Source organism: Hippocampus guttulatus, chromosome 19 (genome assembly GCF_054856545.1).
Source record: "Hippocampus guttulatus isolate MCC_2025c chromosome 19, RoL_Hgut_1.0, whole genome shotgun sequence".
In the NCBI taxonomy this organism is placed as follows: domain Eukaryota; kingdom Metazoa; phylum Chordata; class Actinopteri; order Syngnathiformes; family Syngnathidae; genus Hippocampus; species Hippocampus guttulatus.
This window is the reverse complement of record NC_141279.1, coordinates 5,740,495-5,754,648: the sequence shown is the minus strand read 5'-3', so window position 1 is coordinate 5,754,648 and position 14,154 is coordinate 5,740,495. Positions and strand designations below refer to the sequence as shown.

At 45.3% G+C, this 14,154-nt stretch overlaps 2 protein-coding genes and 1 long non-coding RNA gene across 8 annotated transcripts; 2 read left to right on the top strand and 1 right to left on the bottom strand.

Moving 5' to 3' along the window:
- Window positions 1–227: 227 nt before the first annotated feature.
- Window positions 228–6,747, top strand: chadlb (chondroadherin-like b). 4 transcript variants are annotated; one of them, XM_086138622.1, is made up of 10 exons: window positions 228–331; window positions 1,744–1,920; window positions 2,129–2,323; window positions 2,568–2,723; window positions 2,797–2,942; window positions 3,555–4,131; window positions 4,655–4,928; window positions 5,045–5,457; window positions 5,593–5,759; window positions 6,035–6,747. In XM_086138622.1, exons 2-10 carry the CDS (start codon window positions 1,744–1,746, stop codon window positions 6,327–6,329), a joined length of 2,400 nt encoding a protein of 799 aa, XP_085994748.1. In that variant the 5' UTR covers window positions 228–331; the 3' UTR covers window positions 6,330–6,747. The 4 variants fall into 4 exon arrangements, with proteins under 4 accessions (XP_085994748.1, XP_085994746.1, XP_085994749.1 ...); XM_086138620.1 differs by having other exon boundaries at window positions 230–1,639; XM_086138623.1 differs by having other exon boundaries at window positions 231–1,920; window positions 3,555–3,836; window positions 3,912–4,131.
- A 190-nt stretch (window positions 6,748–6,937) lies between these two features.
- l3mbtl2 (L3MBTL histone methyl-lysine binding protein 2) lies at window positions 6,938–12,357 on the bottom strand. Of its 2 annotated transcripts, XM_086138624.1 has the most exons (18): window positions 12,310–12,357; window positions 11,431–11,827; window positions 11,222–11,342; window positions 11,010–11,143; window positions 10,723–10,792; window positions 10,416–10,495; window positions 10,185–10,302; window positions 9,953–10,087; window positions 9,422–9,507; window positions 9,022–9,271; window positions 8,844–8,908; window positions 8,590–8,694; window positions 8,361–8,505; window positions 8,073–8,155; window positions 7,743–7,977; window positions 7,592–7,651; window positions 7,326–7,511; window positions 6,938–7,240 (listed from the first exon to the last, which is right to left on the bottom strand). In XM_086138624.1, the coding sequence occupies exons 2-18, from the start codon at window positions 11,746–11,748 to the stop codon at window positions 7,170–7,172; spliced, it is 2,262 nt and encodes a 753-aa protein (XP_085994750.1). In that variant the 5' UTR covers window positions 11,749–11,827; window positions 12,310–12,357; the 3' UTR covers window positions 6,938–7,169. The 2 variants fall into 2 exon arrangements, with proteins under 2 accessions (XP_085994750.1, XP_085994751.1); XM_086138625.1 differs by lacking the exon at window positions 12,310–12,357 and having other exon boundaries at window positions 11,431–12,295.
- On the top strand, window positions 7,840–8,982 carry LOC147189777 (uncharacterized). Of its 2 annotated transcripts, XR_015104102.1 has the most exons (3): window positions 7,840–7,986; window positions 8,075–8,120; window positions 8,399–8,982. It is a non-coding gene; the product is annotated as an uncharacterized LOC147189777 (long non-coding RNA). The 2 variants fall into 2 exon arrangements; XR_015104101.1 differs by having other exon boundaries at window positions 8,075–8,982.
- Window positions 12,358–14,154: the final 1,797 nt, after the last annotated feature.

Here is a 14,154-nt window from a genome sequence, read left to right as displayed (position 1 = left end):
GTTAAAACATTTTTGGACTGATTCAATATGGAGAAGTGCAGGTGCGATGCACTCTGTGATCAAATTTCTGTCAAACAACACCTGCAATGGACACCATTTAACTCCAAAAATGTTAATATGACACTCCAGGGGTTGAAATCAAATCCCTGAAATGTTTACACAATTTTTTCCCGTGTGGTCTGTGTGTGTGTGTGTGTGTGTGGGGGGGGGGGGGTTAGAGTGGGCGTATTAGTGAACGAGGGATTAAACCCATTTTGTTTTGGATTGGGAAGGGGGCAGCAGCCCGTGAGAGGCAGCCGGTAGAACCCACCAGCAAACGCACGGACCCAAGGTGAGTTCACTTTACAGCCTAAATCTGTTTGAAAATACGACTTTATTCTTACTCACAAGAAGTATAAGTTAAAAAATTAGCAGTCACCGCATGTGGGATACTAGCAACTTTTTTTGAGGACATCTATGTGAATAAAATGGGGGCAGAGTAATCTGGACCGATATACAGCGTTTCGATCTTACAAGCGGTGTGCCATAAACTTCACAACGGTGACAAAACAGCACGCTCAGTACTGTTGTTTTTTAATATTCATAGCCTAGACCCGTTTTTCACACAAATATTAACTTTGTGACTTTACTACTAACTCAAAATTAGCGGAGGTTAGTGAGCAAGACGGCGATGCGGCAGAGTTGATGCACACTTTACCACTTTTGCTCACGCGCGCACATTCAGTGGAAAACACGTTTTGGCACCGGCTTCTCGGGGGAGACACTGGGCGTCTTTGTGCACAACCGGCGAGTCTGCATGCGTGCTCCTTCTGCGGTCAGCAATGTTGATCTCAGGTGGGGTGGGGGAGATGGGCCCAAATATTCCTGGAGGCGGAGGAAATTCCCCCGGCTCTCATTTCTTGGGCCTCTCTCTCTCTCTCTCTCTACCTTGTAACAAAACATTAATTAGATGTTTTTGTCATGATGTGAGGACACCAAAAAGCATTGAAGAGCATCATTCTTTTCACTCCAACAAGTACACTGTATTGGCTTCGACCGTTCATGGACACTGTAATAAACCATGAATGGAGGCATAGGTGACCACAGATAGAAAAAAATGATTGAAAATCTAATGTCAAAACAGCTCAGAAAACCAGCAGGTGGAAAAGCTACATTGTGCAGGTGGAGCCCACCATACTGTTTGTTGTGCGCTGTGAGTTCCCCCATCTAAGACATCCATTTTCTATATTATCGCTTGTCCTCATTAGGTTCGCTGGTGAATTTTACCCCATCCCAGCCGACTCTTGAGTTGGTGACCAGTCAATCACACTGAATGGAAATGGAACCCGCAGTTTGCACCAAAGTCGGCCGAGTGAACGTTACACCGTCGTCGCCTCCAAATTTCTTCGTGTGGAGATTTCCGAGTCCATTGTTGAGGATCAAGGCGGTTGATCCAACATGGGAATGTGGTTTTAAGGCATTCCAGTGAGCACTGTGGCTTGCTCATCTTGCCAAAGTGGCACTAATCCCCCCCCCACCTCGCCCCTGAGAGCCCCACCCCTTAAAGTGTAGAGTCACATTCACTTTAACCGATGCTACAAAGTACATCAAATGCAGTCCTGGCTCATAATGTCAATCAGTCAACATCGTATCCTCTCCCGTAAGAACACATCTCATTTTGTTCATGTTCTAAAATAAAGCCCGCCTGTGTATTGCTCTCCATTTAGCACGCTTGATAAAAACCCTCCTATTTGGCGCTTTCAGATGTACTCTCGGCTCTCTCCTGGCACCCTGTTGCTTCCGCTGATCGGCCTCACGTTCCTCTTCCTCCCCGCGGCGCACCCTGCAAAATGCCCGAAGCAGTGTGTGTGCGACCAGATCCAGCTCACCGTCACCTGCGTCAACAAGAACCTGACTGAGGTTCCTCCCACTGTGGACGAGGTACGAATAGTATCAATTCGCCTTCTGCATATTTGGAACTGTTGAAGTGAGTTGAAGAGCTTCCTTTGGACAGAAGTCATCTTTTGGTACCAAAATGAGTGATGCCAGTAACACTCACTCGCATATTTTCACTATTTACGACAAGGCTCGCTATAGTCAGGGTTCATTGGAGGCTAATGTGTGCCCGTTTGCTTTCCCCTGTGCGTAGATTACAGTGAAATTGGACCTTCGAGGGAACGACATCCAGGAACTCCCCACCGGAGCTTTCAGACAAACACCGTTTCTCACTCACCTGTCTCTGCAGCGCTGCAACATCCGTAGGGTGAAGGAGGGAGCGTTCCGAGGCCTCGGCCGCCTGGTCTTCCTCAACCTGGCAAGCAACAACATTGACATCCTCTACCAGGTGGCCAATCCATGCCCTCTTCAAATTGCTCGGTTCAAGTAACCCAAATTGGGTGCAATACCCGACCCAGCGCTTGTTCGAAACGATCGTTTATTTATCTGAAATGTTACATTTACTTCAACTTGAGTACACAAACCTCCAAAATGGCGACCGTCTTCAGCTCGACCAAAATGTAATCTTCAACGCAATCTGCTGGGTCAAAATACAGTAATTAACCAATTAAGCTTTGCTCTGTGACATACAGGAGTCCTTCGACGGTCTATCCTCGCTGAAGCAGCTCATGATTGACCGGAACCGCGTTGAGGAGATCCAGCCCGGAGCGTTTTCGCAGCTCGGCTTCCTTAACCTGCTCTCGCTTACGCACAACCAGCTCGTCTACATCCCAAACATGGCCTTCCAGGTAAGCACAACGACGGCCTCACGCACTGCCGCGTGAACGTCAAAAGAGATGGATTGTCTCTCCTCCCCGACAGGGCTTGCAGAACATCAAGTGGCTTCGCCTCAGTCACAACTCTCTCAACTACTTGGACATCGAAGCCTTTGCGGGCTTGTTCACGCTGAACCGGCTCAGTCTCGACCACAACGAGCTGCAGTTTTTCCCAACTGAGACCATGACCAGGTGGGCTGACATTAGAGCTGGGTGATGATATAGTATAACGGCAACGACTAAATCAGATCATCACTCAGCTTTCATAGAGGAAATTTTACAGAAATCTGTAAGAATTTTTACAGTTGAAAGGCTAAACTTCCAAGGATTTAGACCATTATAAAATGAATAAGCTCTCAAAACTCATCCATTTTCTGATATATATGAGAATAAATTGAGCCTGCTTATTTTGTTGCATTAAAAATGCATTTAATTCATTTTACCGCTATGGCTGTTGTGAAAGCGCTATATCAATAACCATATCATGATAATGAATGACAATAAAAACGTCTTGAGGTACATTTTAGACACTGCAGTTATGATATTGCAATATTGTATTCAGCATTAATATCGCATGTTTTTCCAATGTGTTGATTTGGCGCCGTCTTGTGGCGTTTAAGGGCATTGCATAAAAGAGCCACAAAACGTTCCGATTCCGAAAATAGCTGAGTACAGGCTCCCCCCAAAAATATATGAAAAATAAATAAATAAATACACGAACGAACTTGAACATTTGTATTAATGACTCGGCAGTGGTTCAATCTAGTCAGATACTGACAATAACATGGAACCCTCTTTGGATAGATTGCCAGGAGTGACCCGCCTGGACATGAGTTACAACCCCATGACGTACCTGGGTGAGGAGTCCGTATCGATGGCCAAGCTGAGTCACCTCTTCCTGGACCACATGTCCCTCCAGGACCTGGCCAACACGGCCATATCTAAGTCCCCCGGCCTCACCCACTTGGATCTCAGCTACAACCAGCTCCGTGTCATCCAACCGTTTTCGGACGGCACACCGGATCTGGCACGCCTCCACCTGGCCGGAAACCCCATTTACTGTAACTGCTACATGCGTCCACTCAGGTGCCAGCAAGCCCCTCTGAGCACACAAATCTCTCTGGACTCCACTCTGGATTTTTATTTTCCACTGTGTTACAGGGAGTGGGCCATCCGTAGTAAGGTGAAGCTGGTGGGAACATGCGCGGGACCTTCACATCTCTCCGGAGAAATGCTGGAGGCCGTTCACCCGCCGGAGTTACGCTGTCAGACTCAGGAGGCCATGCTGAAGGCGGAGTTTGAGGAAGCAAATCGAAGAGCGCCGCCACCCACCGAGGAGCCGGAGAGCAAAATCAAATGTCCCGCAAACTGCATCTGTGAGGTGAGCGCGGCTATTATGAAGGGAGCGTCACTCAATGTGTCATTTCTTGCTCTTTTTCAATTAAAGAGTAACTGGAGCAAGTGTATGTACCCTTTAATGAGCCGAGGAGCTTCATTTCGCGACTTAAAAGTCAATGAAAATATCATTTCGAGCGGTGCCTTAAGATACAAGTAATAATAACAATAATAATAATAATAATAATACATTTTATTTAAAAGCGCCTTTCATGCCACCCAACGACACCGTACAGTGACCGGACTTCTGTTGCCTTTTTGCTTTAATTTGAGAGCAAAAATGAGTGTGACAAATTTTTCAAAAAAAGAGGCTTCAAGGTGCCCATTGCCACTCCCGGTTAAAGTTTACAGTCAAAGAGACTTACACATCGTGTATATAAAAGAATCAGATAATCTTCTGTTTAAGTCACCTAGCTCTATGGTAACACAGAATGGGAACCGCCATAGATGGGCTAATGAGGTAAGAAAGGAGAATATTTTTAACTTCCCCATTTCTTGCATGATACCAGATCGAGGCGCACCATTCCTCCTGTGAGAACCGCGGTCACACCAAAGTTCCTCGGGGTTTCTCTCCGGACACGCGCCTCCTGGACCTGCGCGGCAACAACTTCCACTACATCCCGAGCAACAGCTTCCCCGGCGTCTCCCAGGTGGTGTCACTGCACCTGCAGCGCTGCAAAATCGTGGAGGTGGAGAACGGAGCCTTCAATGGCATGAAGGGGCTCATTTACTTGTACCTCTCGGAAAATCTCATCTCATCCCTCAGCCCCGAAGCATTTAAAGGTATTTGGAATACACAAACGTAAAAAGATCTCATAGTATGAGAGTCAAATGCAGGGGGCAATTTTGGAATAGAATGAGGGTTGGCCCTCTGCGTGAGTTCTCCCGTTTCTTCATAGGACTCCCTCAGTTGACTTACCTCCACCTGGAGAAGAACAGCTTCAGCGTCTTCCCGAAAGGAGCCTTCAAATTGCTTCCGGGACTACTTGCACTTCATTTGGAAAACAACTCCATTGCCAAGCTTGAGGCGAACGCCCTGAATGGCGCCGAGAGCCTCAGAGCCCTCTACCTCACCGGGAACGCCGTTGACCACGTGTCACCAAAGGCTCTGGATCAGGCCGCTGACCTCGATACGCTGCACCTGGCAGGGAACAAACTGAAGGAAGTGCCCACTGAAGCCTTGAGCAAGTTGGGGAACGTGAAGGACCTGAGGCTGTCAGGGAACGCCATTCGCTGGGTGGGACCGAATGCTTTCCAGCCGTTGGAGAACTCACTGAGGGAGCTTTATTTGGATCATATGGGATTGGAGAAGGTGAGTGGAGCTTGTTCCCGTCGTGTCCTCAGAAATGATTTTTATTGAGTTTGAATGGATGACTTTCAACATGGCTAGACCCATTGAATCTCCAGGTTTCTTCTTTTTTTTTTTTTTAACCCCCTCTCCCACCAGATGTCGCAGAGCTCCTTGGCAGGCTTAGGTCCGGGTTTGAGGAGTCTCTTCCTGGAGGGTAACCAACTGGAAGAGGTGCCGGACCTCCATCCGCTCACCTCCTTGGAGGTCATCAACCTGGCCGACAACCCTCTGATGTGCGACTGCCCTCTGCTGCCACTACGCCTGTATGACCATTCTTGTTCAACTTAATTCATTGTTTGGGGCTGACTGAAGTTTAATATGAATGACTTGGCACCCGTGATTCTAGACTAGATCGGTCAAGGTCATCTTTATTGTCAAATATGCTTATGTATGACATGCAGCATGTATGAAATTTCTTCCTCTCCATCCTCCTCCATCCTAGGGGGATTGGCATATTAGATTTGTCAATCTGAAATTACTCTCAACTTTCTGTGGCAGATCCCACATTTTCATTATGTTCCCTTTAATCTCCTCCTAGCTGGATTGAGAAAGTCAACCTCAAGGTGCGAGCCACCTGTGCCAACCCGCCTGAGCTGAAGGGTCGCAGAGTCAAAGACGTCCACGTTTTCAAGGCCTGTCCGGGAGGCGAAGCCCTCCCCTCTGTTCCCAGCGTTGCCCCGAAACGCGCCAAGACGCCGAAGGCCACGAAACCCAAGCCGACACACCTCGGCGGCAGTGCATTGCAGGGTAAGATGCTCAAAAGCAAATTTAAACTTCGCAAGAGTCCAAAGACGAAAGCAGCCAAGAAAACAAAGAGACTGAGCAAGGTGTGAACATGCTCTGCGCTTACTAAACCAAAACTACGGGTTTCAAGTTTGCAGTCTGTTCTCAGATGAAAACAAGCATTCGGTCAGTCTTCATAGCATTAGATGCACGTTCTCAATGACGGCCATGTTTTGTTTTTTCGTTAAACCTAAATGATCAGGATCGTTAATCAGGCTCCTTTAGAGGTTGCCGACGAGCTGATCACTTGAATCCAATACGTTGGAGGAAGGAAAACATGCAGGATAGCGGCCTCTCGAGGACCGAAGTTTGACACCTGCGCTAGCTAGCATTTGAAGTGGTCATCAGTACAGAACTGACAATTGGCCTCATGCTGGCAAAACTGCACTGCGCAGATTTGCAAATACATATCGTCTCTCTGTGGGGTGCCTGCCCGCCCATCAAGTGTGAAATAAAACATCCAAGTAAGTCTTCTGTTATCTGCTTATTTCGGAAAACGTGTCTCCAAGTGAGCAGTACTGCACTTTCACTTTCGGCTGTTAGCGAAGAGCAGTGACGATCCAAGATGGAATGGCAGACTGTGCAAGGCCCCTGCTTTCGCGCTCCCCCCACCAAGACAGATTTTAAAAAAGAAATTTCACACAGAATTGAGTCAACCTCATTTTCTTTAAAAATTTATTGAATTATAAACAAACAAAAAAAAAACATTACAATCAAGGAAAAACTTCCCAGCCTATTGTGTCCGGTTCTCTCTATTCCACTTGTGGGCCTCGGCACAAAAACATGTTTTCTTCTGGAGAAAGGTTAAACAAAAAAATAAATACATAAAAACCACCAGGCATCACCTGATGTTCCGCAATCCCTCTTGCAAGGCTTCTTGAATTGCAGCCTTATGTTGGAGTTTGATTGGAGATCAGAGTCTCCATTTCCACCTCCTCCACTTTCACGTCCACTGTAGCGACTGAAGAGATGCACTCAAGTCAGCTGGCGGCCATAAATATGATACATGCGGCTACAAAATATTCATCCGGTTTCTGTTCACTTACTCTCCCGCTCTTCTGGTTCTCCTTTGGGTTGAACCGGGGGCATGTTTGGAAGAGCCGTTTTCCTTTTCGTCGTCGAAGGCGGTGGGACGGTCACGTTGCCCGAAGGCGGCTTTTGATCGACATCGTCGCCGTTGTCCTCTTTTGCGTGAGGAAGAAGGTGCGAGCGCTTCTTTGCGTTCTTCCGCTCTGTTGTAAAGGAACATGAAGCATTGGTATGAAAACATGTCGGAAAAACAAAATGAACCACGGCAAGGAGGAGGACTTACTTTTTTTCCTCAACAAAGGCACCTTTGGCTTCTTTGCCTGGACCGCTTGGCTTTCCACGACTGGGGACACCGAAAGCGCCACAATCGGTTTAGTCCGTATTTATGTATGTATGTAAAGGCTTAAGACCATTGTTGCATTGCAAGCATTTACCGAGTCCAGGGGGCGGCTGGAGCTGGTAGCCGATGAGCTCACACCATCCAATGGGGTAGAGGTCGGGGGACTCGTAGTTGACCCACTGGTCAAAGTCATCGTCCCAGCCGTCGAAGTGGATGAGGAGCAGGCGTCCCACGCAACGCTTCACCGTGGCCACGCACACCAGCCGCGGCTCCATCAGGTCCACCGCTTCGAGTTTCACGTCGGGGGAGATGCCGTGACCCGGGAAGTCCTACGCAAGGTGCAGAAACGCGCGCGGTTGTCGTGAATTCAAGTTGAGAGCGGCGGCGCGTTCAGCGATTTTAAAAGTTGATCTTCCTTCCTTACAGTGTTGAACAGATGTGGAGGTGCAGCTGTTGAATTGGTCTCCTTCAGGTAATGTTCCCAGGTGAAGGTCTTGGGATCAAAACCTGTCAGGTTAACGCTCGGGATTGTTATATCTTATAACTACTCTAGCGAACAAAGAAAACTATTCATCTATTTATGCCTATTCTTTCTTGCATCTCATCAGCATAATGTCCTCCATAATGGGCTCATTTAAGTACTTGATGAAGATTGATCCAATAGCTTGGCTGTTTGATGAGGTTTTTCGGCGATGAGGAGATTCCCAATTACCTCGCGGCACGGTGAGAGGGATGTTATTCTTTCTGCAGAAGCCTTTGGGTAGGATGGCGTGAGAGGAGGCGTGGTAACAGAACCAGTCCGAAATCAGCGATGGCCCGCTGTCGAAGCCGACCATCAGGTAGCCGTCTGAGAGCACCTGTGAAAAGGTACGTTCGTGTCTTTTATATGTTTGTGCAGACTACAGAGTGGTTAGCATTTTTAATTTTTTTTTTTTTTGTACCGTGTGTATAGTTGCCACACAGATGCTACCCAGGTTTAGAGGGTCAATGGCCTCTATCTTCATTCCCTCCTCAAAAAAACATCCTTCCATGAAGACAAATCTAGGCTGGAGATGACATGTGAGGGACTTAAATTTTAGAGCAATTTTTAAACAACAGAGGCAATTGGGGCATTCTTTCAAAAATCAACAACATACGTACTGTTTTATTACGATTACTGTTATGTCATACACAGCAATGGGGGGTTGCAGTTTACCTTTTTAAAGAGGTTGTATGTACTGTCACAATTACCCTTCAAACCAGCACCTGGAGATTTCCCACCTGTGACACACACACACAAAAACATAATAATAATAATAACCCAATGGTAATAAATTTGTCTAATTCTACATCCATACTCAAGAGTAAACAATTATTAAAATTAGGTGACTCACTGGGTGTTTTGATGTCATGACCCACTTGTTTGGACCAACCAATCGGGTGCAGGAGAGGACTAGCCTGGTGGCACCAGAAATCCGTAATGACGTTTTCAGGGGAGTCGCTCTGGTCAGTGTACAACAAGCGTAGGCGCCCGCCAGTAATGGATGCGATGACGGCCTTGCGGGTCCGGCTGACGTATTTGGGGTCGACCACCTCGACACGCATGCCCACTTTGAAGGACTCCTGCTTCAGGCTCTCGCTCAGCTTAAAGGAAGAAAGGCGCATTGTGTAAACAAGTCCTACCCCAATTTCATCCACTGTTCACACTCTATATTGTGGATTACGACTGAAAAACATTATTGTAAAACTATTGTTGTACTAAGGAGTACGTATGTCTCTTTTCACTAGTTTTACCTTGAGGTAGAACTCAACAGGCAGAGTGTGGGCTCCAACCAACTTTTTCATCAGATACTCTTTCCAGTCAAGGATGTTGGCCACATCTACAAGACACATTTAGTCAGCCATCTTGGGAGTTTTTTTTCCAGTTACATGCCATCCCTTGGTCGATTTTTAGCATTTGGTTGTGGGCCAAAATTAGAATCACGAGGGAGCTTCGGATATGCCGCCGCTTGAGCAAAGTGGGAAAACAAGATTCGAACCGCAGCTGCCGATGCGCTTTATTGAACAGGACAAACATAAAATGAAAACACTGGCAAGGAGCACGGGGGTGAGGACTTGCCATCAGATCACACCTCTCGTTATACGCATAACACAAATGTACTGTATTCTGTGCACGTGTGTTTATAAAAAGGTGTTTTTTGGGGGAGCTGGAACGGATTGATGGAAATTCAGTTCATTTCAATGGGGAAATTAAACTTGAGTCAAGGGTACCACTGAATATTATTTGGGAGCTTCCACACTAGAGTGTATGCTTAGCATGCTGACCTTGCGGAGGCACCAGGAGCTTGCCGGTCATGGCGCACCACCCAATGGGGTGCAGCTCACCCGAAACGAGGCTACACCAGAAATCGCGGCTACTGTCATGCTCGAAGCCCTCGTATCGCAACAAGGCTTTGTATCCTGCCAAGAGTAAAGACAATATATTAGACACTTTTAACATAGTGTTACAAAATGAGAAAACTCCAAATTTACAACATGAATGGAACGCCGTATGCACCTGCAACTTGTATGACAGTAGCGATCCAGTAAACTTTCGTGGGCAGGACTGCATTGCTGTTCAGGACTTCTACTTTCATTCCAACACTGATGTCGTCCCATTGGGCACACATTGGAACCTGCGGAAGCCAGAAAAACTATTTTCGTACTGCATATTTATATTTCAATAATCCAAAACAAAAGCTTTTGGGATGCTCACAATTTGAGATTCCACTGTATTTATTGCACTCACGTGTCTGAAGCAGGAGACAGACGCCCCCAAGGTCCTTTCCTTCTCCAAATAGTCACCCCAATCAAAAATAGCAACCGGTGCTACAGAAGAGAAAGAAAATTAAGCTTCTAGAGGAACAAAAGTACTCTATTTTTCGGACTGGGATAAGTCACAGGTCCAGCCAAACTATGAAAAAAAAAGAAAGAAAGTACGACTTCTAGTATGAAAAATACTGTTTTGTATATATTCAAGGAAAAAGCGTGAGTACATTGACCAGTTTGTACAATCACCAGATGAGTCTGTGTGTGTTTGCATGTGCAGCCCTCACCATCCAGTTCTGCCAAGCGAGCTTTGATAAATTTCCTCAAGACTTTGGGCTTTTTCGCAAGGGGATTTTCCTGCAGAGAAAGAGGTACAGTCAGTCAATTTTCAGAATTGGTCAACTCTGTAAACGGTGAAGCATCTGAACCAAGTGACTCTGGATTGACATACAAGTTAACTAACCGAAGGAGTGAGTTACAGGAAAGGGAGCGTTGTAATGTTAAAAAATAGACATTGTGATTTCAATTTGTAGAATATTACTTTTTTTGTTGAAAGAAGCACATTATTTCTTACCTGCAGGCGTGTAAGTCCAGCTGCCTTCCTGAAGCGGGAAGCAAAGGAGCGTGCACAGGTTATATTACAGAAACGCTTGCTTTTTGAGTAAAAGCTGCTACTGCAGCCAGTTGCGCCACACATCTCGCACACCGCTAGACAAAAAAAAAAGCAATTTTAAATATCTTAATTTCCCATTTTTTAAGTGTTCCCTCATTCTAGTATGCACTAACTTGTTTCTTCTTTAGCCTGCTTTTCTTGTTCTCCTTGTTTCTGACGTTCCTCATTACTTGGCCCATCTGTACGATGTGACCCTGATGGTACTATTTCATTGCTTTTTGTCTGTGAAGGACTCTGAGAAAAAGACGCAGAAAGGAAATCTTTTTTAGAACCTTGTGGAGTGTAAAGTGAACATATCTAACCAAAAACAACCATAACTCACTGTAATATTGCATTCTTTTGGTTCTGCATTCATCCTTCCGTGTTTGATAGCAGGAAGGCACGGCGGGCGTACAAACACAGTGGGAACCGCCCCGGGTCTCAGTTTCGGAACCCCGAAGGGTGATATGGACTCAAAGTAGTCTTTACCAAAATGATCACTGCAGAGGTGACAGTTGGGTGAGGCGAACCAATTGCTTCGAGTACGCTGAACCTGCTTCTCCCATTTACGAAATTCCTCTGGGTCTTTGGGGAATCGAAAAAGTGTCACGTCGTTCTCCGCAGTTTTGCCACATCCGTACGCCACACAGTGGGAAGACATCCTGTATTCTGCTAATCAAATATGGTTGTTGGCAGTCAACCCCGCAACATCCTTCTTTCAGGCGTAATGTTCTTAAATTCTGTGAATGAAACAGAATGCTTTTGTGTTACACCGTTTTAAGAATCGTGTAAGACACGTGCAGTGACACAAGGATTTAACAAGCAACGAGTAAACACGATAGACATCACGAAATTCATTTAGTCAAAATTAACGATGAATAATTCCTCCACGTGGGTTAAATTCAGTGAAAAATATCCATTCATTGCAGTTTTCACGTGTTGATAACCAACAAGTGTATGCTGCAGGCAGTACGTCAGGCTCCGGAAATAATTTCAGTGTAAAATAGGACTACAGGTATATTGTAATTATTACAGTATAAATGTAGTCCTATTTTAACCTAAAGTAACTACGTGCTGTGCTCACACAAAGCGCACCGCTAATTGTTTACGTCGTTGGATTGATCGCCTCCAAACGAAATATTTTCACAAGATCGTAATAACTCGTTGCATGTTGTATTTATTTTTAATTTACTAAGAGAAATGTTTCGATCGAGTTGTTTACCAGCAGATGGGATACACAGGCGGTCGCAAACGTTTTACGTCATCGTTGTCGCTTGACTGTATTCTCGCGAGGCCACTTGCTTTGGGGAAGAGCGTGGGATTTGGCGTGAAATAAATATGGAATAAACAATTATGGAATAAAAGCCGAAATAGCAGATTTCGAAAGATTCTGGGCATCTTTCGAATATTGTCTGTGCTCACGCCATCCAAATGAAAATATCACACCCCACTGATTGTTTCAATAATCAATCAAAACTAATTTCACTGTAAATACACGTACTGTAATTGTTTTTTATATGAACCGCCATTCCTAATGAGAAACGTGAAAAAGGTTTGTAGGCGACCAGTTGTTCCGCTAAACGTGCTGTCTGGTAATCAAACTTGTTGGTCGCCTTTTTGAAACATGGTTGTGAGACTGTTTGAAAAGGTCACTAATTATGGCGGGTAAATTGCTAAATTGGCATCACTGATTCTGCTTTTGCAGACTAGTAACTATCTACACTTTAATCATGTTTTGATCCACTTGTGGACTGCAGTGTGTGACACAATCCAGATGGTGGGTTATAATGTGGTTGCCAGTGACCATTTCTCGTTGATGAATGGTATCAGTGATGTTGTGACTGCTGCATTCCACCAGCTGCTGCTCTTGATGACCTCATTGGCTTGATATCAGCTCTGCAAATGCATCAAAGTAAGTAAAAGAACAAGCATCTGGACCTCCCTTGTGTATTGAAGGTAAATAGACAACAGTACAGACAATGATTCCTTCCAGAGCAGTACTGACATTCTAGAATGGACGTCCACACAAGAAACATCTTCACTGTCGTCATACCTGCTACATGAAAAACATCCCTCCATCCATCCATTCTTGAATCCTCTTATCCTCACGAGGGTTGCGGGCTTGCTGAAGTCTATCCAAGCTGTCCTCGGGCAGTAGGCGGGGCACACCCCGAATTGTTCGCCAGCCCACTGGGCACACATAGACGAACAACCATCCGGCTCACACTCACACCTAGGGACAAGTTAGAGTGTCCGATTAACCTGCCATGCATGTTTTTGGAATGTGAGAGGAAACTGGAGTACCCGGAGAAAAGCCACGCAGGCACGGGGAGAACATGCAAACTCCACTCAGGAAGGCCGCAGACAGGATTGACCCCATGACCTCTGCACTGTGAGGCGGATGTGCAAACTAGTTGTCTACCATGGTTGGGCACCTTGGGGACATGAAAATTGATTTTAAAAAGAATAGAGTGTGTCTTTTTGAATTAATCTCAAATTACCAATTTCAATGAAGTTGGAATGTTGTGTAAAATGTCATTAAAAAGACTATACAAAGACTAGATTCACCTGAATTGAAATATATACCTGTATATATATATACTGTATATATATTTTTGCCAATGCAGTATTCTCTCATTTTAAATTTAGTTTTTACAACAGGTCCCCAAAAAGATGGGGCAAAGGCAACAAATGACCGGGATTGTTGAGTAATGCTAAAACAAACAAACAAACAAAAAACTTTTTGGAACATTCCGCTGATGAACAGATGAATTGGAAACAGATGAGTGTCATAATTGAGTAAAAAAGGAGTATCGGAGAAAGGCTCAGTAGTTCACATTTAAGGATGGAAGGAAGTTACAGATTTCATCTATGGTCTATAATATCAAAAGAATCCGAGAATCTGGAAAAAAAATCTCTCCACACGAGCTGCAAGGCTGAAAACCAATGCCCGCGACCCTCAAACCCTTAGGCGGCACTGCATTAAAAACTGGCATCATTGTGTGAAGGATATTGCCACGTGGGCAATTCAGAAAGCCAAAATAAAATTTTCAAAATGCATGAAAAT